This window comes from Lotus japonicus, chromosome 2 (assembly GCF_012489685.1).
Source record: "Lotus japonicus ecotype B-129 chromosome 2, LjGifu_v1.2".
In the NCBI taxonomy this organism is placed as follows: domain Eukaryota; kingdom Viridiplantae; phylum Streptophyta; class Magnoliopsida; order Fabales; family Fabaceae; genus Lotus; species Lotus japonicus.
Genome location: NC_080042.1, coordinates 52,673,826 through 52,700,891, shown reverse-complemented (window position 1 = coordinate 52,700,891; position 27,066 = coordinate 52,673,826). Strand labels below are relative to the sequence as shown.

At 37.6% G+C, this 27,066-nt stretch overlaps 2 protein-coding genes and 1 pseudogene across 2 annotated transcripts; 2 read left to right on the top strand and 1 right to left on the bottom strand.

Annotated features, from left to right (window-relative positions):
- The first annotated feature begins 12,353 nt into the window (after nt 1–12,353).
- On the top strand, nt 12,354–13,076 carry LOC130736610 (uncharacterized). The gene has a single exon (XM_057588422.1). The coding sequence runs from the start codon at nt 12,354–12,356 to the stop codon at nt 13,074–13,076; it is 723 nt and encodes a 240-aa protein (XP_057444405.1).
- A 9-nt stretch (nt 13,077–13,085) lies between these two features.
- On the top strand, nt 13,086–13,709 carry LOC130736609 (uncharacterized). The gene has a single exon (XM_057588421.1). It carries the CDS (start codon nt 13,086–13,088, stop codon nt 13,707–13,709), a length of 624 nt encoding a protein of 207 aa, XP_057444404.1.
- Nucleotides 13,710–16,461: 2,752 nt separating this feature from the next.
- Nucleotides 16,462–27,061, bottom strand: LOC130738302 (TMV resistance protein N-like; annotated as a pseudogene).
- Between the last annotated feature and the right edge of the window lie 5 nt (nt 27,062–27,066).

The window sequence follows — 27,066 nt, the reverse complement described above, 5'->3', positions numbered from 1 at the left end:
TTTGTGCATCAGCTTGACTTTTTCCGACATCTATGTGTCTATCTCTGTGTGTTGTTTTTATTATTTAGATGTGTAGGTTGGTACTAAATGATATCTATGGGAAGTTTTTAATTTTCATTTCTCTCATAATTTAGTGCTTATAGTTTTCCTTTTTCATTTCTCGCATTGTTGAGCAGACCTGCAGAATGCTAAAGGAGTTTCCCATTTGATAGATTTATGCAACTATCTCATAAATCTTGAAGATGGTAGTTGGGGCTTAAAGAGATAGATGCATAACTTATGTCTTACTCTTTAGGCTTCATTGTGATTTGGTTACGACCACCTTATGAAATCTATTTCGCAAGAAGGATACGACTGTTTTTACTTGCTTAACAATAAATGTTGTGATTTTTGGTTGTTGTCATTTTCCTGTAAATTAAATCTACATACTCTGATGTTTTAAATGTGTTGGAGAATGATATGAGGTGTGAATGGAAGGAAGATTCACAAGATTGTTGGGTTGGACCGCTGAAGAATGGAAGCAAGATTGGATTCCGCTGCCATTTATCTATTTTTTCATTGATGTTTCGTAATTGCTTTACCTCTTTTCCACAATCTGGGTAAGCTTTTGATTCATTGATGTCTCTAAAATTTTTGTTTGGGTAGGTAATTTCAAGTTATTGGGTCCCTGTATTGAGTAATCACAATAGTGAGAAAAATTCCATAACTCATCGCATAGTTATAGTGTTTTTTTCTTTACCTGTCATCTTATTTTTATTTGATTTTATTGGCAAAACACTGAATAATCATCATTAACCGATGATGATGATTTCATTCTTCTCAATCCTAATTTCTCCAACATTTTCCTTTGATGTTGTTGTTCCAAAGGGGGTTTTGGTCAACAAAAGCAACTGTGGCGTATGTAAACTTATCTTATTAGGTATTAAAGCTCCATTACATGTATATTTTATTTCAATTAGTTATAAATATTGATTGCATCCTAGAATGGGTTTATATTTATGTTTATAGTATGGTTCTATAAACCATTGATCTGTTATGTTATTTTTCAACATGGAAAGTATGTGGTCATTCCTTATAAGCCTATGGTTCCGTCGGTCAACTCGACAGGGTAGAGCAAACTTGCGCATTTTCTTGCGCAGGAATATCAAATAACAATCAGTTTGCCAGACCAGTACCTCAAAAGTTGTTAAGCACCCTAAACTTCAGGTAAAAGTTGTTAAGCACCCTAAACTTTCTGTAAGAGGGAATAATTATGTACTAAGTGCCCTTTTGAGTCTAAATCATGTGCTGCTGATTTCTGAGCTCATTTTCATTATTTTTTCGCCTGATATAAAGTTTCATGAAAAATAGGGAAAACATCCAAATTTGAGTAAAACATATTAATCAAAGCAGAGTTTATCTCATTAAATTTGATTTTTTTGATTAAATTAAATTTCTTACTCATTATAGTAGAGGTATTTTCATTTATCTAATCAGCTTTATCAGCTTACCCATCATGTGTGTTTCCTAGACTCCTGAGTTTACTTATTCTAACTTATGTCTCTCACCTGTAACTCCCTTCCATAGATTTCTCTTTGTTTGACTTAAACTTAGTTTTTTAGGATAAGGCTTTTGACTTAGCAGGGTCTGGCAACGAGGCTTTTCACATAAACCATTCTCAAATTTGGGAGCAATAGTGACATTGCTATTTTGGGCACCTTTGTGGCTTCAATTGTAACTGGTGTCTTGGTGTGAGTTTTATTCCCCCACCCCCCTTTCCCTATTAAATTGGTAACTTTTACACTTATTAGTTATACACGTATCACATTTGGGTGGTTTATTAGGATTATTCTTTTCACTATTTATGTTTTTAACCTCAATGCTGCAGTTATCTTTGGGGGTGATTGCTGAGGAATTTCCTCGCAGATTGTTACAGTAAGTATGTAATTTATTTATGCCAAAAACATGGGATTTAAGTGTTGTCACTGCTTTAATTCATTTTATAACTCAAATTTATGTATTGGTATTTTTAGCTTTATGTTTTTTGTTATACACAGACTCATTTTATGTTTTTCTTGCAGACAAACTCTCTTTTGTTGGTATATTTTCTAACTTGGAAATGGAGTTATTAATCTTTTACACACTGAGCAAAATATTCTGCTGAGTTATCAACTGAAGGGCACTGTGTGATGAGATATACTTTGGTAATAACTATGACATGATTGAGACACTAATTATCACATTAGGAGAATAGGAGGAGAGTCAAACATGTCCCATTTGAAACTGCATCATAGTAGAGCAAATTTGGAGGAAAGTGAGGTTATATGTATTTTTTAATCAATTTTGTAATGACAGGTTTCTATTAGCAGCAAAAAGTCTAAATTTTGTCTTTGAGAAGAGGCTGAAATAGTACCGATTGTAGTTCTCTATACAATGTTTAATGCATATGTTGTCAATTTAAATGTCCACTTATCTCTTATGCAAATGATTAGAGGACCAGTGTAGATTTTCCTTTTTTCATCATGCTGAACATATTCACCACCTTCACCTGTGTTTTGTCTAAAACCTTCTTTAGCTTGAGAAGGACTAAAATTTGACATAGACCCAGTTTCAATGTATTGGAAATTCACAAAACCATGTGCAGTGGAGGAGTTTTGGAATTGGAACAACATTACAACCAATAGTAGGAGAGATAAGTAAGCCAATGTAATCACCCTCATGGTCTCAAGGAACAGATTATGCATGGAAAGGAAGACCTGTAGCTGCTCATAAGTTTCTAAATAATAAAAAAAGAACATGCTTCTTTAATTTTTGGACCAGATTCAAAAGGGGTAACCAAACAAAATCAAAGAAAGAAAACTTAAAGGTAGATTGTAGATGTGGTTTCCTTTTTCCTCCTTTTAGCACTCATTTTAATTCCTAAATTGTTTCCTAAGCATCCAGAAATTGATGAGGTGATAATACTAGAAACACTTGATAAAAGATCTAAAGAAATGTTTGAATGGTCAGACGAAGGGAAGTTGACGTGTTCAATGTAGCAAAATTTATCCCTTAAAAATATTGCTAATTTTCGTTTTTTTTTTTTGAGGTACCAAGTGAGTTTAGCTGCAAAATCTTTGTTCTTTTGTTGTTTAAGGCAGAATGCATAAGCTCATTCTATCTCACCTTTTAAGATATTATCTAATGATTCAGTTAGCCCAACATAAGCACATTGTAAATCAACTTAAATGACAGATAGAAGTAGCATTCAGGTGTTAATATGACAAGTTTCCTCACAGTCATGGCAGGGGTATAGCTACATGTGAGTTTGTTGCGAGGCCAAAGCAGCATTAATGCGTTTATTGATTGTGTAAATACAATATCTCACACACACATTGATGATTATATTAAAAATATGAAATTCTCATCTTAATAATAAATCATCTGTCCTCGAATGATAACTCAAATGGTTAGGGAGCATGTAGGTTGGGTGAGGGAGGTTTAGGGATCAATCCCTGGAGGGTGTAATTTATCTTTCCGATGTAAAAACTCTTTCATGAAAATTTTTACTAATTATGTATGCTCAATTCCTAAACTACCCTACTAAAAACTCAAGAGTCTTTTGGGCTTTATTCCTCCATGTAATAAAAAAAAAAAAAACTCAAGAGTCTCCCCTTTTTTCTCCTTATTTTGTTCCATGTAGATTTTTTCAATTATATACTATATATATTATATTAAAAACGGTATGGTTGTAAATGAGTAAAAGACAAAAAAAAAATTGGTGATAAATTATTATTTATTAGTTTATTTAAATTTAATTTGACTCTTGGCTTCCCGTTCCCTTCTTTAAAATTGATTTACATTTTAAGCTCTTCTTTGCAATGCACTTATGCACATATCACATAATTACAATTAAAGTATCCACACCCTTGACATTTATATATAGACACAATCATATGTACATAGACAATAAAGTAAAAGTTCATACTTTGTCATGACTAGCTTCATTGTTCCCGTCACATTTGAGATTTTGCATGAGTCAAAGATAATGACTAATTTCATTTCTCTATTGTTTTGCATTCACTTATTTGTTTCCATTTTAATAGTTTTATTTTGAATCTTATTTTCTTGATGCTCCACTATGGTAAGATTATCGAATGGGTAGTGGAGTACGTACAACTCCCGTCTAAAGGTAATCTGTTTCTTACTAATCCATTAGGCGTAACAAAAAAGATATGTTTTTAGGTAATCAACAACAAGGGTTACCTACTTCAATCGAGCATCTAGGAAAACAACGACAAAAGATAAAAACCAAAAATAGAAACTCAAAAAAACAAACATTCATTACAAAAAAAAACTTACAAATTTATGATTTCTTATATTTAAAATAAATTTTTTCTTCTAATCCATAAAATATCTTTTAAAAAATAACATATATTTAAAAAATCATAAAAAAAAACAAAAATGAATATTCCCCGTGCATCGCACGGGTCAAAAGTACTAGTGTTGATTTAAAAGCAACGCACTAAAATCTTAATTAACTATTGAAAATCTTCGCAAAATTGAGAGGTAATACAAAGGTCGAAGTTCCACACTTAACAGTCACATCTCCATCTTCTTTACTTCAAACCGTATTTTAAAACTTGGAGATAACTGGATTAATAAATCAATTGTTGGATTGCTTGATTCGATGTATATGAATTTTCTAATATTTATATTATAAGTTAATATTATTAACAAGTTTATACTTAAATTTAAAATTATTATGATTACATAATTTATAATTAAACAACCAGTAAAAAATAATCAAACAAGAAGGTAAACATTTTGGTAAAGAAAATTGGTCCAATTAAAAGCGTAGTTTAAGTTAACTGAAAAACTCTACTAACATTTTATTATCGATATTAATTTACAAAATATATATTGGTTTGGTGGGTCACAGTTCTTGCATGTCCAAGGTTCAATTCCCAATCTCCCACTTGTCCCCCTTCCAATTTGACCAAGTAGTAACTCACGCATCCAACCAAACCAAAATCCAGTCAAGTCAATGTTGAGGTTGATTGTAATGTAAGTCTCACATTACCAATAAAGGAGAAAAAAAGATCAAGTTATGCATCTTGGAGAAGTCTCACTGTTATATATAGGGATATCAAGCTCCTTGTTTCAACACACCAAAACACTAAAGATGTAGCACTTGAAAACACTTTAAGTTTATATTTGTCTTTTCTTTTTTCTCTTATGCTCTTGTTTTAGAGTATTGTGAGATGTAGTTCAAACATTTACTTTGGAGAGTGTGGGTGTACTGGGGTCATGAGGTGGTTGAGAGTGAAGTCTATGTGTTGTAACAATTTTCACATAGTGTTTATTCTCTGGTTGTCGGTTTTGACAACGGCCGTGATTTTTTCTCCGGTTTTGAAGTTTCCACGTCATATTCTTGTGTTGTTGATTGCGCTCCTGGTTTATTTTACTTCTTCGGCTGGGCTATTTCCTAACAGTGGTATCAGAGCTTCTGGTTCGATGGATATCACTTTGTGTGGTATTGCGAAGGTGGTGAAGAAGTGTGACATTGTGAAGTGCTGTTTTGGGAGGTTCTTGCTGGGAACCAACCTGGTGCACGGTTTACAGTCGGTCTGCAGCTGTGATGGAGGAGTTGATGCAATCATGATTACACAAGGCGTTCTGGGCATGAAATTGTCCAGGTGGCACACGGGCATTGGTTGATATAGATGCAAGGTGTGTGGTGATAGCGTGCGGGCATTGGTTGACATTGATGCAATGTACGTGGTTATGTCGATGATTGATGAACTTCCGGAGAAAGCCAACATGGAAGTTGCATCATAAATTTTCAGCAAGGTTTCGGCATGTGGAAATTCTTGGAATGATTTAGTTTCAAGTGAAGAAAATTCTTGGGATGGTTTAGTCCCAAGTGTAGTGTACTCTTTATGGTGGAGTATGATAATTTAATTTGTCGGTATATAGACAATGCGAATTATGTTTGCCGGTGAAGATAATGACTATCGGTGTAGACAATGAAGACTGAAGACCATTACAATCAAGGTGGAGATTGTTGAGGTTGATTGCAATGTAAGTCTCACATTGCTAATGAATGAGAAAAAAGATCAAGTTATGCATCTTTGAGAAGTCTCACATTGCTTAGATTAATGAGGGGTGGGAGAGTCCAATGTTATATATAGGGATCTCAAACTCCTTGTTTCAACACACCAAAACACCAAAGATGTAGCACCTGAAAACACTTTAAGTTTATATTTGTCTTTTCTTTTTTCTCTTATGCTCTTGTTTTAGAGTATTGTGAGATGTAGTTCAAATATTTACTTTGGAGAGTGTGGGTGTACTGGGGTCATGAGGTGGTTAAAGTGAAGTCTATGTGTTGTAACAATTTTCACATAGTGTTTATTCTCTGGTTGTCGGTTTTGACAACGACCGTGGTTTTTTCTCCGGTTTTAGAGTTTCCACGTTATATTCTTGTGTTGTTGATTGCGCTCTTTGTTTATTTTACTTCTTCGGCTGTGTTATTTCCTAACAGTCACCAATTTAGCCATTACACCTGCAAAGTTGTACTGGTCATCCACTTTGACCAAATGGTGGTTCATTGGTCCAACCAAAACTCGGTCAACTCACCAGTTTAAGCATTACACCTGTCGAGTTGTACTAGTTCCCTTGCATATTCAATCCTATAAGAGGCTCAGATTGGCCAGGTGCCCGGTTCTTAGTTAGATCAAGCGCTTCGAGCTGAGTTTAAAATGAACGAGTTACATCTTTTTCTCATTGTGATTGGTTTTTCTTTTAAAAAAATCAAAACATTTGAGCATGTCATTCAAAGAGTGTTGTTAACCCCAAATCCTAGGTGGACGAATGATATTTAAGATAGTGGGCCCAAAAATTCATATTTATTTATTATCTTAAATATCTTTAGTCACCTAATATTAAAGTGGTTTAAGTCAAAATTTATCTAGGGTAATTTAAACAACTTCTCTTAATAGTTAATAGTAAAGATGGAATAAAATCTTCATAACAAAATAGTATTATAACTCAAGTGTTAGGAGCTGAGAAACATATGGGTTAGATGGGGGAGGTCCAGGGATCAATTTTTGGCGGGTGCAATATATCTTTTCGATGTAAAAAAAAAAGAGTATAAGCAGGAAAGTTGTTAGAACCAACCCGTTAGATTGATGCAACATAATTATAAGAACTCTAGTATATCGATAAGAAAGAAAAGAATGGTCTAGTAATAACTATAATTAATAAAATTTGAAAAGTATATTAGTTGAACACAACCCACTTTTCCAAATGTAAACAAAAAGTTGAACACATCCCATATAACTCACAAAGTAGAGAATCGTACATTATTGATAATTGACAAAAGAAGGAAAAGGAAAAATGTGTTTGTTATGGTACCTTAACCCTAATTAAGGTATGTATCCAAAATGAGATAATTCAATAATAAAGAAGCATATACAAATTATAATTTTGATGTTATTTTATCGTAATGATGCAACATTTCATTCTTAGAAACATGAGATTTGTAGGTTGTGTTTTTTTAGACTTTGTTCATCCGTCAATCATAGTCATTTTGCGCGCATCTCAACCACCATCGTTTATCTCTACAACTAAACCATTTTTCATTAAAAAATAAATTTCATGAGATGAAATTAATTGAATAGTAAAATGAAATACGAAAATGTAAAATTTACCTAAAAGAATATAATAATCATTTATTAAATTACTTAACACGGGTATCATACCCAAAATATTTTATAGGTACCACAGAATTTACCAAGAAAAAAGAGATGGTGATGATTAATGAGTTACACAAGAATATTTTTATGTGTAAGAATTATATAAGATATGTACAGTTTTATTTCCATTTATAATCCGAGATGCTAATTCTGCATCTATTAGTAGTAAAAGAAAAAGATGGAGAAGAAGAAGAAAAATTCATATTGCAATATTCATATTCTCTTCACCACATCTACAGACTACAAACATACACAACACGCAAAGAAAAAGAGAACGAATATGGACAAAATGAACGGAGAAAAATTCATGCACTACTAATAATTTAGTGTATGATTTAAGCTTTCCCCAGTTTTCGAGTAATAATTTTTCAGTACAGTGTTCTATATATTTCCCAGAGAACACATGAACTGAGTCTATCACCTTCTCACATGTCTTCGGTCTCAACTCTCAAGAAACTAACATAAAGAACATGTGCCCCATTTTTCTCGTCTTAAATTTTGGCTAGTTATCAAGAAGTGATGAAGGACCAATAAGGTGTTCGTCTAATGAAAGACAAGTTATAGATTTCCGTAAGGTTGAGGTCTCAAGATCGAACACAAGGAAAATCATTTGTTAGAAGGGATCATCACCGTATTCCGAACAGATTAACAACCATCAAAGTCAAAAAAAGAAATGATCAAGGATACCCTCAATGAACCTTGTGTCTGTAAGGGGAACTTTTTCTGTTATATACTCGCGCACCATAAAGTATGACAACTGACTTTTATAGTAAGTTACTTTCAGATTAAAATTTTTAAAAAATTAAAAAAAAAAAGAGAATAAGTGTAATATTTTGAGAGAGATTTATTGATGAGTTTTAATATTATAGGAATATTGAAAATTTGCTCATTTATAAAGAGGATTAACTTAAAACACTCAGATTTGCTCCTAAGAAGCTGGCAAGTGCCCGTCATTTATATACCGTGTGAGCAAAATATGGTGTTAGATGTCTTGGCTAAACAAACAACTAGGGAGAATTGTTCTTGGATAAATAGTTCCCCGCCCACCAGCATATGTGCCTCATCCACTAGATCATATGTCCCCTCCCCTGACTCCACCAGATCGGCCATCCTTTCACCTCCCCCTCTTGTTCGGCCCCCCTCCACTGGGGCCACTCCCACCATCTGTCACCCCAGCGTGGCTATTTCCGTTGCATCGGCCTCCACTGCCACTATCACTTTCAGTGCCACCACTCCATCCTAACATTGTGTCCGCCACATGCTCCATCGTTATCTCCACATTAGGTGCGTTTCCATAGCCTTTATTGCCACGATCTCTATCGCTGTCGTCACAAACAATGTTGCTCATGTTACTCTCGTCGACATCTGAGCGTTGTCATAGTGTCCGTCCCACCATCGTCGCTGTCACGGCCTCCACTCCCATCGTCTCCTCAGTTGTCGTTTAGTTGCTGCCATAGTTTTCACTGTTAGGATTCCCCCATTGCCGCCTTGACATTTGGTGTCAACAACATGATCCACATAATTTGGATGAAAATTGATCTCATGTTAGCATACTTTATACACTAGTCTAATTACAGTGTCTTAGGAGATAAAAGTATTAAGATATGTGATATTTATACCTAAGTTAAGCGACAATGTTGAAACTAATGATTTAACTTCATTATTAAGATGATTGTTATTAATGTAAGGTGTTCACTGTAATATGATTTGAGTTGTAAAATCCATCAAATAATGGTATCTTGTATTGTGAAACATATGAAATTGAGAAAACTTATCGAAATGATCTAAATGTATGACAATGAAAATAGACTCCTCGAAATGGTCTCAAGCATTAGCAGGAAATACAAATCTCTAGAAGTCCCCTACCGCAAAACATCACTTACTTTTGACTTCTATTTCCTTTGTTTTCACTTTCCTTAGGAGTTTTTAAACAAGTAGTTATTGTATTTTCAAGTCTTTTCATTTTCTTTTAAATTGGTTTCTCCATTTTTTTTTCTGATAAGCAAAAATTGGTTTCTCCATGACAATGACAAGGGCACAAGCCCAATAATAAAATCTTCGGCATAATCATTGATGTCATCCCCTATATTTTAATCTCCCCCACCATCCTCCCCTCACATTCGAACCTATCGCACATTACCCATTCACCATCCCCTTTCTTCTTCTTCTCTCACATATTCACCATCTTCTTCTTCAACAAACACATCAAGGCTCCCAAGGTTTTCCGTTTCCTCCTTCAACATCAACATTTTGTTCAGGTTCTTCCCTTCTCTATGTTATTTCATTTTATCCAGAGATTGCTTTGCGAGTTTTCTGCTTCATCGTGCTTTTTGAGTTTTCTGCTTAACCGCTAGTTTAATTTACAGTCTATGTTGTGTTTGTACCGCACTTTAAAAGTGTCATATGTAATTTTTTTGGGCAACCATGCTACCACACTTTAAAAGTGTGAAATGTAATTTTTACATACGCATGTTTAAAGTGTGGTACGAACTATTGGCTAAAAAAATAACATACACTTTTATGTGCATTGTGTAATTTTACATACCGCACTTTTAAAATGCGTAGCAGTGTTGGTTAAAAAAATATAACGCACTTTTATATGCGGTAGGTTTTTCCCGCAAAATATAATCAAGGGTGCTCTCACCTAGGTTTCCCTTCCAATGACTGGAAGAACGCCGCAGCGAACGGTACAAGAGACAGATCTGCTCCGACGGAGCATTGAAAAGCCAAAAGGACAAGTTACTGGCTTGGGCGCTGATGTCAATCGAGACTCTTTGGAAGGGTGGACGACTTTGGAGATCTCAAATGTTGAGCCCCCGAAGAAGGTCTTCTCTTACAAGGACGCTTGCTTGGGAGTTAATGGAGGCGAAGTTGTTCAATGCTCGGAGGAGCTGGATTGGGAAAACTTCCAAGGTGATTTGGAATGGTCGGATTCAGATATTGATGAGGACGTACAAGAACCACGAGCCAAGTCTTCAGACCCCCTCTGCCCTGAAATCTTCATTTCCAAGGAAGAACGGAAGAGAGTGTGCAAGCCCTGGAGACAATCAGTGATTGTGAAGATCTTAGGTATGAAGGTAGGGCTTAGATTTATGCAACTCAGGATGGAACGGATCTGGCAACCCAAGCAGCGAATGGAGGTTATTGACCTTGAAAATGACTACTTTTTGGCTCGGTTTGACAGCATGGAGGATCTGAGGAAAGTTTTCATGGGAGGGCCTTGGCTCATTGCTGACCACTACTTGATGGTCCAGAAGTGGAGGCCGGAGTTCTATCCGATGGATGATGACCTCAAGAGAGTGGCAATATGGATCAGAATCCCGGGTCTACCTGTTGAGTACTATGACAGCAAGATCCTGAGGGAGATTGGGGACAATATAGAGCGCACCCTGAAGATTGATGGAAATACTCTGAAGGAGAAAGCGGAAGCTCTTAATACACTGGCCACCACAGGAGCAAAGTTCGCTAAACTGTGTGTGGAAGTGGATCTGAAGAAGATTCTAGTCTCCAGAATCATCATTCATGATAGAAAATTCCATGTTGAGTATGAAGGGTTCCATTTAGTTTGCTTCCATTGTGGTAGATACGACCACAAAGTGGATGCCTGCAATCTCCTTAGCAATACCTCTGGTGGCTCCGAGAAGGATGTTTCCTCAGCTGTCCCTCTACCTACAAGTCAAGTGGAGCAAACTGCTGCTCCGATTGGAACCAATGATGCTTTTGGGCCGTGGATGCTTGTCCAAAGGAACAAGAGAAACCGCACTACAAAAAGCCCTGAGAAAGAGGACACAAGTGGTTCTCAGAGGAATACAATGAAGGGGAAACAAAGCGGTTCTGTGAGGAGCAGATATGAGGCTCTCAGACAGGAAGGCAAGGAGAACAATCCCCCTCTCCCCACTGCTGATGCTGACCATGTGACTAAGGAATCTAGAACCACCAAGGAAGACCAACCTACCTATGTCAAGAAAGTTAAACCAACTGGGCAAAAGGTGAATACAAAGGAGAAGTTGAAGGATAAGGCTAGAATGCCTCTGGAAGATATGAGGGGAGCTGAGAACATCAAGGAGACTAGGAATGGCTCAAGTCCTTCCAGGAGAGGAGGGAAGCAAAAACAGAAAGACAAAACCCACATAGCCTTGACTCAGTTCAAGAAGACCATCCGGAATGCAGGTGCAAAAAAGCTAGCAGAAACTCTATCCAATAAAGAATTTGTGAACGCCTTGGCTATAGAAAGGTCTTCACAGTTTGTTAACATCAATGTGAAAGGGTCCAACCTGGGGCTTCCTCCGGACCAATCTGACCCAGGAGGGAGCAGCTTGCAGAAAGCAGGGGACCCTATCCTTATCTCTAATCTAAGACCACCAGATGAACAGGCTATAGTGGATCATTCAGCTACCCGAGAAGTAGGGGAGCAAAACATGGGCTCTGAATTGGAGATTGAGCCTATGTCTGAAGACCAAATCCTTAAGGTACCAGATGTTGAGTTGCCTAAGGAGAGTAATGAAGAATTGGGAGATTCCCCCATGCACTGATTTAGTGCTCGTCCCATTAATCAAATATTTTTTAATGATTATTAGCTGGAATTGCAGAGGAACAAATAGTAAGGGCTTTTGTAGACTTGTCAGGGACTTAAAGGCAATGCATGATGTTAACTTGCTTTTTCTTTTGGAAACTCACTCAAGTGGGGACAAAGCAAAGAGGACAGCAGACAAAATGGGATTGGATAATGCGATTATAATTGATGCTAATGGACAATCTGGAGGAATATGGTGCCTATGGAACTCACATGTTTATTCTGTCACCAACCTTGTCTCTTCTACTCAATTATTACACCTTGCCATTCAGAAAGGTAATGAGACCATGTGGAACATTACTACTGTGTATGCCAGCCCAAGTGCTGTTATAAGGAGAGAGTTATGGAACCAACTCCTAGCTATTAAAGATATTATTGTGGGACCTTGGTGTCTCCTAGGAGACTTTAATACAACTCTTCATGATCATGAAAGAGTAGGTAGCTCCACAGCTGCACCAAGGGGATCTGATGTGTTTAGAGACTTTGTGAGGGATTGTGGGCTCATTGATGCTGGCTTTGTGGGGACCCTTTTTACTTGGAAGAGAGGCCGCCTTCATGAGCGGTTAGATAGAGTACTCTGCAACCTTGATTGGAGGATAAAGTACCCTTTTGCTACAGTTTTCCACCTTCATCACCTTAAATCTGATTATAATCCTCTCCTGCTCAAATTACAGAACCAACAAAGACAGGATCCAGCTAGAAGACCCTTCCGTTTTCAAGCTGCCTGGCTCTCCCATGAGCAGTGTGTGCCTTTCCTGAGGAATGCTTGGACCTATGGAGGGAATTAGTGTGACTCAATGAACAACCTGAAATCTGACCTCTGTCATTGGAATATAAATGTGTTTGGTAACATTTTCAAAAGGAAGAGGAGGCTGATCAACAGGTTGAATGGAATTGAGAGGAACTTGAATGGAGTTGCTAATTCTTTTTTAGAGGACCTCAAAACAAAGCTTTGGAGGGAGTATGAGGACATCATCTTCCAAGAAGAGATTCTCTGGTACAAAAAATCTAGATGCAAGTGGCTAAAATTTGGTGACCGTAATTCAAAATATTTTCATGGGATCACCATGGTAAGAAGGAAAAAGAACCGAATTGAAGCACTGCAAAACGATAGAGGAGAATGGATCAACCACAGTGAAGGGGACCACCTGGAAAACCTAGTGACTGATTTCTTTGTGAACTTGTACACTGCTGAAGGGAATCACATACCCTTCTGTCTCTCGGGAGCATTTCCCCCTCTTTCACCTTCTGCTTACGCTTGTTTGGCTAAAATGGTGACCTCTGAGGAAATCAGAAGTGCAGTTTTCAGTATGGGGGGTTGCAAAGCCCCTGGACCAGATGGAATGCAAGCCATCTTCTACCAAAGCAATTGGGGTATAGTTGGAGATGCCTTGTCTGATTTTGTGAAAGGAATTTTTTAGAACCACAACAGAATTGGGGAGGTAAATGACACACTAATAGCTCTTATCCCCAAAGTGGAACCTGCTGTGACCATGAAGCAAATGAGACCGATTAGCCTATGCAACGTCTCATACAAGGTGATCTCTAAAATTCTGGCCTCCAGACTCAGGAGTGTGATGAACCACTTGGTTGGACCTACACAATGCAGCTTTGTCACAGGTAGGCACAGTGGAGACAATATCATCATTACTCAAGAAGTCATTCACTCAATGAGAATTACAAGAGGCAAGGTCGGGTGGATGGCCATCAAGATAGACTTGGAGAAAGCATACGACAGGCTCAGATGGGATTTTGTTCTTGATACCTTGAGGGACATCAATGTTCCTGACTCTTTCTCCTCCCTAATTCATGCTTGCTTGTCATCTGTTAAGATGAAAGTCTTACTTAATGGAGAAGCTCTCAAGGAATTCAATCCTACTAGGGGAATTAGACAAGGGGACCCCATCTCCCCTTATCTTTTCGTCCTTTGTATTGAGAGGTTGTCCCACCTAATTAATACTGCTGTTAGCCAAGGCATGTGGAAACCTATCAAGCTTGGTAAGGAAGGGCCTCTACTCTCACATTTATCATTTGCTGATGACTTGGTCCTGTTTTTCGAGGCTAGGGAAGACCAAGTGGATGTCATTAAAACTATCCTGGATCTTTTCTGCGATAGTTCTAGACAAAGGCTAAATAGAGACAAAACTAGAATGTTCTTTTCCAAAAATGTTCATGCCACTGTTAGAGAACACTTGAGCACCAAAGCTGGCTTCCAAAGGACCCATGACCTAGGAAAATACTTGGGCGTCCCTCTCCACCACAAAAGGGTCTCCAAGGATACTTTCCAATTCATTATTGACAAAGTTAATCAGAGGCTCTCATCTTGGAAGGGTAAAAACTTATCCTTTGCAGGAAGGCTCACTCTCACTAAATCAGTGCTTGCTGCACTTTTATCCTATGTTATGCAAACAAATTTGCTACCTGTTTCTGTTTGTAATAGCATAGACAAGAAGTGCAGGGAATTTGTATGGGGAGATTTAGTTGACAAACGGAAAATCCATTTAATGGCATGGGATCGTGTCTGTACTCCAACCAGTTATGGAGGGTTGGGTCTGAGGCTGTCGAAGAAATCCAATTCTGCTTTCCTCATGAAAGTGGGATGGGGATTGTGCTCGAAACCCTCTGCCCTTTGGGTTAAAGTCCTCAAATCCAAATATAAGTGTGGTACTGATCTGATACCAACTTTCACTCAGAGGAGAAATTCTTCTAACCTCTGGAGTGGTGTCTGTAAGAATTGGGAGATTGCCAAGCCCCAAATTTGTTGGAGACTTGGTGATGGATCTAGAGTCAACTTCTGGATTGATTGCTGGCTCTCGGCCTTTCAATCGTTAGAGCAATTTGCCCTCAAAAACCTCTCGGCTGATGACAAACTCTGCAAATGCAGGGACTTTGTGGGAGCCTCGGTTCTTGGGACAGAGGCAAATTGAGAGAGTGGCTCCCTGGCTGCGTGGTGGATCATATAATTACAGTGGTTCCCCCGAAACCCTCAGGCTTCAAGGACTAGATAGCTTGGAACGGTGACGTTGATGGGGTTTTTACCATTAATTCTGCTTACACAGCTAGCATCGTGGTTCCCCAAGGAGGTAGAGAGAAGCTTTACCAGTTTGTTTGGAAGTGGAAAGGACCACAGAGAATTAGAATCCTGCTGTGGAAGGTAGCTGCGAACATCCTTTTAACAAATGAACAGAGAGTTCATATGCATATTGCAGAAGACTTTGGCTGCCCTAGATGCCCCTTTATCTGTGAGACTACTCTTCATGTGCTCAGAGACTGCGTTTTTGCAGAGGAGGTTTGGCTACAGCTCCTCCCCCAAGAACTGATCCAATATTTTTTCAGCTGTGGTAGAGAGAACTGGTTAATGTCGAACCTGGATGATCACACTTATTTCCACTACGAGGTTCCTTGGAGCAACGTTTTTGGTGTTGCTTTGGAAGCCATATGGAGATCCAAAAACGAGCTAATTTTTGAGAACCTGGGAAATTCCCCTTATGCTACTTGCAGCAGAATCCGAAGCCTCATAATGGATATCAAAACTGCTTCTTGTGATGAAGCTTCAAGCTTTTCAGTCTCTCGGGTAAGCGAATTAAGAACCATGAGATGGTCCCCCCCTCCCTTCTCTTGGATTAAAATTAACTCTGATGGTTCCCTCATTATGGAACTTCATCAAGCTGCTTGTGGTGGTATTGTTAGAGACCACAATGGTCAATTCTTGGTGGGCTATTCAGTCAACCTTGGTAATTGCTCTATTGTACAAGCTGAACTATGGGGAATCTTGCATGGGGTAGAAATTGCCATGGCAAGAGGGTTCTCTAAAATCTCTATTGAGTCTGATTCCAAGATAGCTGTGAATCTCCTTGATAAAGGCTGCCCAGATTCTCATACTAGTGCTCCTATAGTTGGACAGATCAAGAACCTCCTTTCTCGCTGTTCAAACTACCACTGGAAACATGTTTTTCGCGAAGCTAACTCGGTCGCGGACGCTTTTGCTAAGAATGGGCTCTCTTTACTAATGCCTAACAAGATCTATGATAGTTTACCTGCTTTTAGCTATGTTCCCTTTAGATTTGATTCCTGTAACACCCTCTATGAGAGAGGTTAGTTGGGCGCTTTAAGTCCCGAAATTAATAATAAAAAAAAGGTTTTTCCCGCAATGCGATATGCAACTTTTCTGTATATGTTAATTTTTATGCATTCTGTCATAATACTTAAGTAATATTGAATTGAATACTTCATTTCTCTTAGAATAAGTTCGCGTCGATCCAAAAAAAGTTATGGTCTGGAGCAGTGGCGGATCCAGCTCTTTCTACCGTTGTTGCAACAGGCAAAATCAGTGTCAATTTCAAAAGAAGAAAACTTGTGGATAAACATGTCTTCATTTTCCAACCAACTTGATGACCTTGCTCTCTTTACTAAATATTCGTCCATGACCTTCCTAGAATTAAAAACATACTCAACTTCACTATACCAAAAAAATAAATTCAAAACACCATCACTCAGCCAAGAAGTAATCACACAACCAGGAAAGAAATCAGCTTAAATGCACACCCAATTAGAAGAAAACCAATCAAGCTGCAAACAAGAATTAGGAAAAAGAAATAATCATTGAAATAGCTGCACCAAAGAGGCAAAGACCAAAGTCAAACAACACAAAACAATCTGATCGAAATTAGCAATGTTGAACAAACACAGATCAGGTCAAAATGATAATTAGGGGGAAAAAAATACCTCGCAATACCCTCTCTAAAGTTTTCAACTTTCTGATGCCTGAGGGGTGAGCTCTAACACAGTCTCTTTCTTCACCTCCTTCTTCCCACCACCTGCAAAGCGTAGTCGCTGTTGTTAGGAGCTAAACCGTGAAACGAGAAAACCATGCAGGAACGAACATCAGAGCAATGCAAATTGTGAATTACCTTGTTGTTGTTGCTGCTTTGCGGGCTTCGAGTCAAGTTTATTGGATTTGGCTTCAAGCGCGGCGCGGGTGGTGTGTGGTGGTGGCCGGCTGCCAATGGGTGCGTCGCGTGCGTGCTTGGCTTGGATTAGTTCTCACTTCACAGTTGGGTGGGACTTAGGGTAGCAAGAGAAAGAGGGTGAGTGGTTGAGTGCACGTGTGTGTGAGAGTGAGAAGAGTAAGTGAGTGTGAGTCTTTAGTACAAATAGATGCAAAACTTGGTCTACTAGTATAATTTAAAATTTTCAGGAGGTTAAAAAAAATATAAGGGGGTAAGTGCAATTTTTTTTCCAGGGGTTCAGATGAGTATAAGGTGGATCCGCCACTAGTATGGAGTGTCACCACATTTGTCTTTGTTATGATCAATGCTTGTTCCTTTTTGTACTTTTTGAGTTTGGATATGATTGTTTGAATGACAGTAATAAGGTGGTGACCATTTTTGACATTCAAAATTCTCAGAAAAAGTCTTACCAAAATGTGGTCAAAGTTTATGACATGGGTGGTACTCCTTTGCCCTTCTTCAAAGCCATGACTTAATTGGGAGAGCAAGGAAAGATTGAATCCTTCTCCAACAAGTATCATTCTTGCCATAAACTTTCACCACAGTGTACGATGGAAAACCAGAAAGAAAGTGAACCCCTTCTCTGGTGCTCAAACCACTCTGGAATCCTTCCTGTTTATAGGCTTGGCAATTCAAAGTAGTATTATTTTTTTATACCATGATTTGTGCACCATGTTAACAAATTGGCTTCTACTACCAGGAGGCACACCATCATTGTAAATACAGTAATCAAACATGGAAACAAGTGGATTCAGAGGATAGAAATTGGCAAGTGGTTATGTAGTTAAAATTGAAGGCCTGTCGTCTACTCTCCCAATAAAGAAGCTTACGCCCACCTTGTCATGCCCTTTGGCGTTCTGCAGTCTTTTCATACCATTCAAGAGCTTCTGCATCAGTTCCACCTTGTAATTAATTACAAAATATGGTTGCACAAGCTCCAGCTGTCAACCTTCCTCTTTGGTGCTCCTAGGAATGAAAAAGTAAGAATTAGATTTTTCCATGAAGTGAAGTCAAGAAGTTTTTGTAAAATGATTGATCTACTTACTTCAACATCAGATCTCATGTGAACATAATATAAACGAGTCATCTTCAACATTTGATCTCAGAGTTGATCTCATTCTCTTTTATTCACATCAGAATATGCCCGAGAGCAATGATCCAGGATTGTGCTTTATAGAGTGAACTCAGTATTAACATCATCCTCTTCAAGTGGTGCCAAGTTCAAGTCTAAAGGAATGGTGAATCGGATATCCTGCATGTTTTGCTCTTTCAATACATGGATTCCAATTCCAAAATCTAAGCTACTCCTAACCTCGGCATGGTTCCACCCATTTTCTATAAGTATATATTTATCCTTGTTTGTTTGGCGTAGCCTACTAAGACGAGTATGGCTCAAACATACTGTGAACTGGTCACATAAATAGCCATTGATGAAGAAACTTGCATACAAATATTTTGACATATTTGGCGAAGGTGGAGAAACCATACATAGTAAGATGCGAGGGATGTTATTACGAAACCAAAAAGAAAGTGACCGAGATCGACCCCTGTTCTGGTGCTCAAACCACTCTGGAATCGTTTCTCTTTCTAAGTTTCGCAATACAAGATGAATGTCTACATCCGCACGCAGTTCCTGTTTTAGCGTAGAACATTAATTAATAATGATCAAATCAATAAATACATTCTAAACACAACAAATCAAATCAAAAACTAACCTGCGTCAGCAACATGCTTCTACAACTGGAACTCAAGGATGGGCATTTGATTACAGATAAGCGGGTTAATCTTGGCAAAATCCCTTCAAAAATTTCTCTTAGTTGCTTGCATTTAGCCAAGGTAAGCCCCAATAAAAAGTGACATTCTTTAATGCATTCAGGAACAATTGTGATTGAACAATGCTCTAGGGATAATGCTTGCAAGTTCGGAAACAACGAGGGAACTAATACTAAATATTCATCTGACAGGTCGCACCGATTGAGAGAAAGATATTCTACTTTTGAAGGCAAAAGCATGGAACTCTCTTTTTCATTCAAGTTAGGAAACAACGTGGGAACTAATGCCATAGCTCCATCCATCACTTCTTCTTCACTCTCTTCCTCCTCATCCAATATCCGCTTCTGCCTGATTTTGAGCTGTAGTGGCATCATGACTAAGCTCCCTGATGGCAGCAAGTGATAAACTTCCATTGATTTAAGTTGAGTAAGATTTCCAAATGAATGTGGAAATTTGCTTATGTTAGTGCCACTCAAATCAAGTCGATATATATTTTCATTCTCTTCTAATATTTCTGGAAAACTCTCAAGACTTGAACAACCTTTAAGCTTGAGTTCTTCAAGAGAGGGCAGCTTCAGGGGAGGAAAATTCCTAAGTTGGGAGCAATGATCAGCATCCAAGATTTTAAGTTTGTCCAACAACCCAACCGAACCGTCAATGGTAATTAATTTTGAACAACGTGCAAATGAAAGTTTTTCTAAATTTGGGAGACCAGATAGGTTAGGTATCTGTGTTAATGATCCACACAAATTGAGATTTAAAACTTTCATAGTCACGAACTTCTGCAAAAAGAGAAACGAAAGAAAGAAAAACAAGAATCAAATGAATATTAGTGATGTATCATATTCAAGAAGATCAAGGATATGAAATCATTATCAGACTTGCCTTTGATGATTTTAGCAACTCCAAGGACACCAAGCTACTGTCAGGTAATTTGCATATGGAAAGTTTCTTTGGATGAAAATCACTTGGTAAATGTTGTGAAGGATATTTCCACCACTCTAGTACTCTTAAACTATTTGGAAGATGCTTTGGACCTTTAGAAAAATGACTTTTTCCAATAATAAGTGTTTTGAGTTTTTCCATCTTCTTGAAAGCCTCTCCATTCCAATTCACTTCTTCAAATGACGGGTAATCTAGATGTATCATTTCAATTTTGCTTGTTCCCTTCAAAAAAAAATGACAAATCAATCAAAGAATAGGACATTAACACAAGTACTTAGAGACGTGCAAATATTATAAAAGGGGAAACATTAGTAGCTTTGAATAACAAAAAGGCTAAATCAAGATCAAAGATAAACAACCAAATCATCCATACTAGTCTTACCGTATTTTCTTCTAAAACTTCAAGTATATCTTCAACATACCATAACCTACTGCGGTTTCCAGGTTCTTTTGGTGATTCTCTTCGCACAATTTCTTTACCCATATCCTCAATCAAGTCGTGTAGTGTCACTGTACCCCATATAGTTATCTTTATGAGAGATTTATCAACCAACACTCCAATTTGATATGTTATGCATTGGTCATGATGAGCATTGAGTGTATTTTTGACCTTTTCAAACTTATGTCCATTGAAGCAACAAGCAATGTCTAAGAAAACACTCTGCTCTTCTTCCTTCAAAGCATCAAAGCTCACTTCAAGAATTTTTTGAATATTTTTATCTGGAATCCATTCATATTGTTGTAATGCAGATTTCCATTCTTGTATACTTTTTCCATACAAGTTTGAACCAATTACTTCCAAAGCCAATGGAAGACCGGAAGCATATGCCACTACACGGTTTAATATGTCCATATAACTCGGGCTAACTTTGTCATTCTTAAACGCTTTAAAACTGAGCAATTCAAAAGCATCATTCTTGTTCAACGTTTCCACTTCATATGTTCTTTTAACTCCATGACATGCTAGCAAGTGTTTATCCCGAGTAGTAATGATGACTCTACTACCAGGACCAAACCAAGCAGGGCTTCCGGCAAGATGCTCCAACTGCTCCTTCTTGTCAACATCATCTAAAATGAGAAGAACTTTTTTTTTTTGAGCCTATGTTGTATTATTGAACTTCCCTGCTTGACACTTGTTATCTCAATTTCCTTCTCTCCAAGTACAGCCAAAAGGAGGGCCTTTTGGAGATGGAACTCATGTTTGTTTGAATTTTCTCTAACATTTTCCAGAAAACATATGCCTTCAAAATGGTCAGCAATCAAGTTGTAAACGGCTAGAGCAAGTGTTGTTTTACCAATCCCTCCTATTCCATAAATCCCTACCATGTGAACTCTATCACCAGACCAAACATCCATAAGCAAAACCACTTGCCGCACTTGGGACTCTAGTCCAACTGGGTAATCAGCAATAGGTAAAGCTACACGATTAATATTTCTTAAGACTTCTTTAACAATGTTTCCAATAAACTCGTGTTCATAAGACCCATCTCTGCTCAATAAGAGAAGTGAAGTTTGTGTGAAGTAATAACAATGAATTCATCATGTCCGTGAAGTAGTAAAGAAACACAATATATGAAGGAAAAGAAGAGAGTGAAGTGGGGTACCTGGGTTTGTAATGAGAGCCCGACAAATTAGCAGCTTGGTTAAGAGCCATCTTCCATTTTTGCATCCTCTTCCTGTTGTCCTTCAACTTTTCCTTGCTATCCTTAAACCTCTTCTCATGCTTGTCCAATGCTTCAGCATAAGGCCCTCTTTGATGTCTGACATGAGAAGGATCCACATCATAGAAAACTGGAAAAACCAACCGACCTTTTGCCTTGACACACTCCATAATGGTGACAAGTTCATCCAGGCAAAATGAAGAAGAAGCATAGTTCACAGAGAAGATAGGTATGGCGATCCTCGACTCTTGAATGGCCTTGATAAGTGCGGGTGTGATTTCATCTCCTCTCTTAAGGTCCTCATCATCAATGAAGGTGTGGATTCCCTTGTCTGAGAGAGTTTTGTGGAGATTGCCAGTAAAACCAAAGCGAGTATCAGAGCCCCTGAAGCTGAGGAATACATCGTAAGTGAATGCATAGGTGAAGGAGGAGAAGAAGGATGATGATGATGGTAGCAGAGCCATGAGAAAGAAAGCTTGGACTGATAAGTGTGGAATATGAATGGTGTGTGTGAGTCTCGCAAACAAAGTATATAAAGAGCACTAAACTAATATATAGCGTACCATATATTGAGTTAGCCTGTTTTCTTGTGATTAAAAAACAAATAAAAGAATGTGATATACGCAATGCGTAGAAGACCAATTCTGGATGAACCCAAGATTTCTACATATGTTACTATGTCTTTATCAATAAAAGTTGACAACATAATAAAATATTTTGGCTAGCCTCTCATGTGGCATAAGTGATGGTGAGATATGTTCTTGTTTTGGATCCACTGGTATATAACAAATTAATAAAGTTGAAGAGCAAACTTTACTCAGTTTAATATATATATATATATATATTACTAAAGAACACCATATTTTGCTTTATAGATATAGAGTAATCAAATTGCTGACCAGCATTCACAAAACTGCCATTGTAGAAAATTGCAAGAAATTCGAGCTGTCATCATAGTTGTTCTCTTCATGTACAGACATTGTAAAAGAATTCATGTCCAATGGGCTTATTAACATGTTCATTAATGAAAAAATTCTAGAGAGGAAACACGCAGAAAAAAGAGAGGAAATAAAATATAGATTAAAAAAAAAGAATTATAATTCATGAGTATAAAACATATATTATTAATGTTTTTTTTTATAGGCAAAATTAATATATTAAAGGAAGTACTAGGTGTACTTCAAACAAAAAAAAAACAAAAGATAAAGATAGAAGAAAAGAAAAGAAAAAGAGAGAAAGGAGAAGTATATCAGCAACAAAGAGACTAAGCAACATGAAACAGAAACAAAACTAGCAGCCACGGTGAGCATCCAGAATCAACATAGGACCTGTATGCTCTCGACATAAGCATCAAAGCGAGGCAACATGAAAGCCTTTACGTTATCTTACATGGTAGTACAGGTCACTCTCCCTTCTCAATTTCAAACAGGAACAGAAGTACTCTAATTGCAGACTTGAAGAGATTTATAAACAGCCCAAACAATACGCTGGATTAACTAACCATTCATACATGGAAACTCTGAAATTTTTGCACCTAGCTCTGAGCCAATTCCATGCCCTGCATTGGGCCAGCTCCCAAACTCTGTCAGCGTTCTTTTCCCCTCTTTTGAAGATGACTTTATTTCTAGTTAACCATAAGGACCAAAGCACTGCTACCCATATTGTCTTAGCTCCATTCCTTTGCTTCAGTGTTCTAAACTCACTGCCATATTGTAAAAAATGTGAGTGACAATCTAGAGGAAGTGCTGTTGATATGTCCAACCACTTATAACAAAGATTCCAAACTTTGGTTGAGAACGGACAATTGAAAAAAAGGTGTTGTGCTGTTTCCACTTGCTCCAGGCAGAAATCACAAGTCAAGGCCGCTTGTTCTGTGATAATACCTCTTCTATGCAGATTTGATTTGGACTGTATTCTTCCCCAAAAAACCTTCCAAATGAAAGCAAGAGCATTAGAAGGTGCGAACCCTTTCCAGAGGATATCGAAGACAAGAGAAAAATCCCCCAAACCAGGTCCTTGCAGCAACAAATACGCCGATTTCACAGTATACTTACCATCTGTTTCGTGCTCCCAACACCACTTGTCCCTCCTTCCTTCCACTAGGTTTAATTGCTGTAAATTCCTTACCAGTTCCTCAACCTTCGATTCTTCACGCGGTAGCAACGGCCTTCGCCAATGGAAGACCCACCTCCAATTTCCTTCTTCCCACTGGCCCATGTCCGAGATGAGTGCGAATTTTTGCTCTGAAAGCAAGTATAACCTGCTGTACCTTTCCCTGAGAGTGGTCTGCCCCATCCAATTATCTTGCCAGAAAATTGTCCCGCTCCCATCACCCAATATCTTCCTCAAGGCACTGTCAAACCATCTTTCTCCACCCCCTTCAAAGCAAACATGTACAATATCTTTCCACCACCTAGATGCATTTCTTTCTGCTACAACTTCACCACCACAAGAGGGGACGTTGTACTTAGCTCGAATTACCCGGCACCATAAGCTATCATGTTCATGAAGAAGACGAGACCGCCATTTTCCAAGGAGGGCTTTATTAAAATCACCCCAATCTCTAAGCCCCAAACCTCCTTGTTCCTTTGGTTTGCATATTGTCTCCCACCCAATCCAATCCACTCTCCTATTTTCCTCCGTCCTGCCCCAAAGGAAGTTCCGCATAATCTTAGTACATTTGGCGATCACTCCTTGCGGCATCCTAAAGAAAGAAAGATATTACAAGGGAATGGAGAAAAGCACACTTGCAATCAAAGTTATTTTCCCTCCAAACGAGATTGTTCTTTGCCTCCATCGGGAAAGTCTTCCTTTCAATTTATTCACCACGGGATCCCAAAATTCCATCCTTCTTGAGTTTCCTCCCACCGGAAGGCCAAGATAAGTAAAAGGGGCCTTCATGACTTTACAATTTAGGAGACTTGCATATCTATTGGTGATCCTCTCCTCGAGACCAATCCCCACCAATTTGCTTTTGTGGAAATTTATCTTCAACCCCGAGGCCAACTCAAAACACCTTAGAGCACTTTTGATGACCAACATGTTTTGCACCGACGCCTTTCCTAAGATCAAAGTGTCATCCGCGAATTGAAGAATTGAGACTTTCACCTCGTTTAGGGGTCCAAAAGCATAACCCTCAAAACCACCCGAATTCAACTATAGAAGGGGAAACAGATTTCCTAGAGGCTAGAGCCTAAAAAGAAGTGGCAAAAAGAAAACGAGGTAGAAGCAGCACAAGATGAAGCACTTTGCAGGTCAAAATAGCAGAGTATTTCAGAGGCTAATTGAAGAGAGTTTAGGTTTCACAATTTCTTCATATGGTAGAGTTCTACCGCTTGAGGTTTATGTTCCCTCTTTGTAACACATTTAAAGTTTAAACAAGTAAATTGAGATTTCAAATTCATATTTGTAATTTATTTTAGTGGTTTTATAATTAAATAAAAAGTATTAATCTCTTAACATACAATAAACTTCACAAAATTTAACCCTGTATTAATCTTTAACATACTATAAACTTCACACTTGAGTGGACATCATGATTTGGAACTATCAATTAATGAGACATAAGTTAAAAATTTACTTACTAATCCAAATGATTCAATAACTAGTACTTACATTGAAAGTACAACAAAAAGAATTGACTCTCGCATATGAAATATGTATATAATTTTTTGCAATAAATTACTATATAGGGTTTGGACTTAATTACCATATAAAATATGATTAAATAGTGTGATACAAAATTGTTCACCCCTGCCAAAAAATACCCACCCCAGGGCAACATCAAACCTATAGTGATAAGATAACAACTGCAATTTGAGTGGCTTCATCTTCAAATTATTATTATGACAAATTCATCAGTCAATTTGTGTCCTTTTGTCACACAGAAAAGTAGTAGACACTAAGTAAACTACAAGAAAATTGAGCCATGGCTATGACTATGCAAGAATCAAGGACAATTTTAGATGATACCAAGTGTAAGAAAACTATCACCATATGAAAAAAGGAACCACTTTAGCACTAATCCATTTAAATCTAAATCAGAGGCAAGAATTGCTCCTAACTCTGACAATTTTTCCCTAGCAGTTCATCTCTCTCATTGCATAAATGTATGTCTATTAGACATTATTCGAAAGTGGTTCATAAATCTTCCAATGAAAAGATGAAATCCAATCGCACACCTGAAGATATCCATTTTACACCTAGAACTATTTGCAAGTAATTTTATTGGACCAATATAAGTTGTTTAACTAATCTTTTGCTAACCATATTGTTACTTACTCATAAGTCATAACATGATTTGTGCACCAAGGTAGCAAAATGGCTTCAACCTGGTGCACAGTAACATCACCAAAAATACATGGAAATAAGTGGATTACATGATGAGGCTTAAAAATCAACAAGCAATTCATGCCCCTTGGTTTCTGGTTCTGCTTGCTTTTCTATCAATAAATCTTAGCATTCAAGCAATAGATCCTACATCAGGTGCACTTATATATACAACTTACTGTATCCTTATTTCTTCAAGATTTTTGTGTTTTTTCTCTGCTTGTAATAAGATTAAATGTGATTTAAGTCCAATGTTGGGATTCACTAATCCTTGCTCAGTAATCCATTCCTTAAAAGGATCAAATTGCCTTTTTTATATGAGAAACCTATTTGTTGCGTTACAAAACAGACAAACATACATGGCTTACTAAATTTAATTATCATTCTAATTTGTATTCCGATAAATAGGTTTTATATTCAGCTACCACTTATATGATTGGATGGAATGAATTCTTGTGGCTTTTATATAAAGGACCAATATTAAACAATACCTTGAAGAACTTGTTGTCAGCATTCTGTCAAGACTTAGTTTTAAAGCATTTAAAATGATAACCAATTGGCAATCAGAGACTTCAGACTTCTAAGAGCCGTTACCATTTTGGAAAAATTATCTACAGCTATTATAACTTTCCACATCTAGAGTGAAAAATCAATTTTGGGTTACATTTATGAAATCTAAAGTTATCTTTCTGCTAGAGTTCTCAAACAAATATGATCCTGTTTATGTTACTATTCTAAAATACACACCTTGAGCTTTCAATTCAGCGTTCAGACCACAACTAACAAGCACCTTCCATAATGCAATTACAGTGATTAAAACTAAGCTTCATCAAAAAGATGAATTATGTGATGCATGCAGATATAACTCTTTCATATTGGAAACCTAAGGAAGACCTATTCCAAAGGATTTTCTATGATATCCAGCAGGGAGTTAAATGAAGATATTCCCTAGAAGAAACTAGGCTTAATTACACATTTGATCCCCCACTTTTAAATTTCCCACGATTTTGGTCCCTAACAAAATTTAATTGCATTTTAGGACCCCGACGTTGCTCTCCGTT

Excerpts from the sequence above, each read along its gene's own strand:
- LOC130736610 (XM_057588422.1), top strand. The coding sequence starts at position 12,354 with ATGCATGATGTTAACTTGCTTTTTCTTTTGGAAACTCACTCAAGTGGG.
- LOC130736609 (XM_057588421.1), top strand. The coding sequence starts at position 13,086 with ATGAACAACCTGAAATCTGACCTCTGTCATTGGAATATAAATGTGTTT.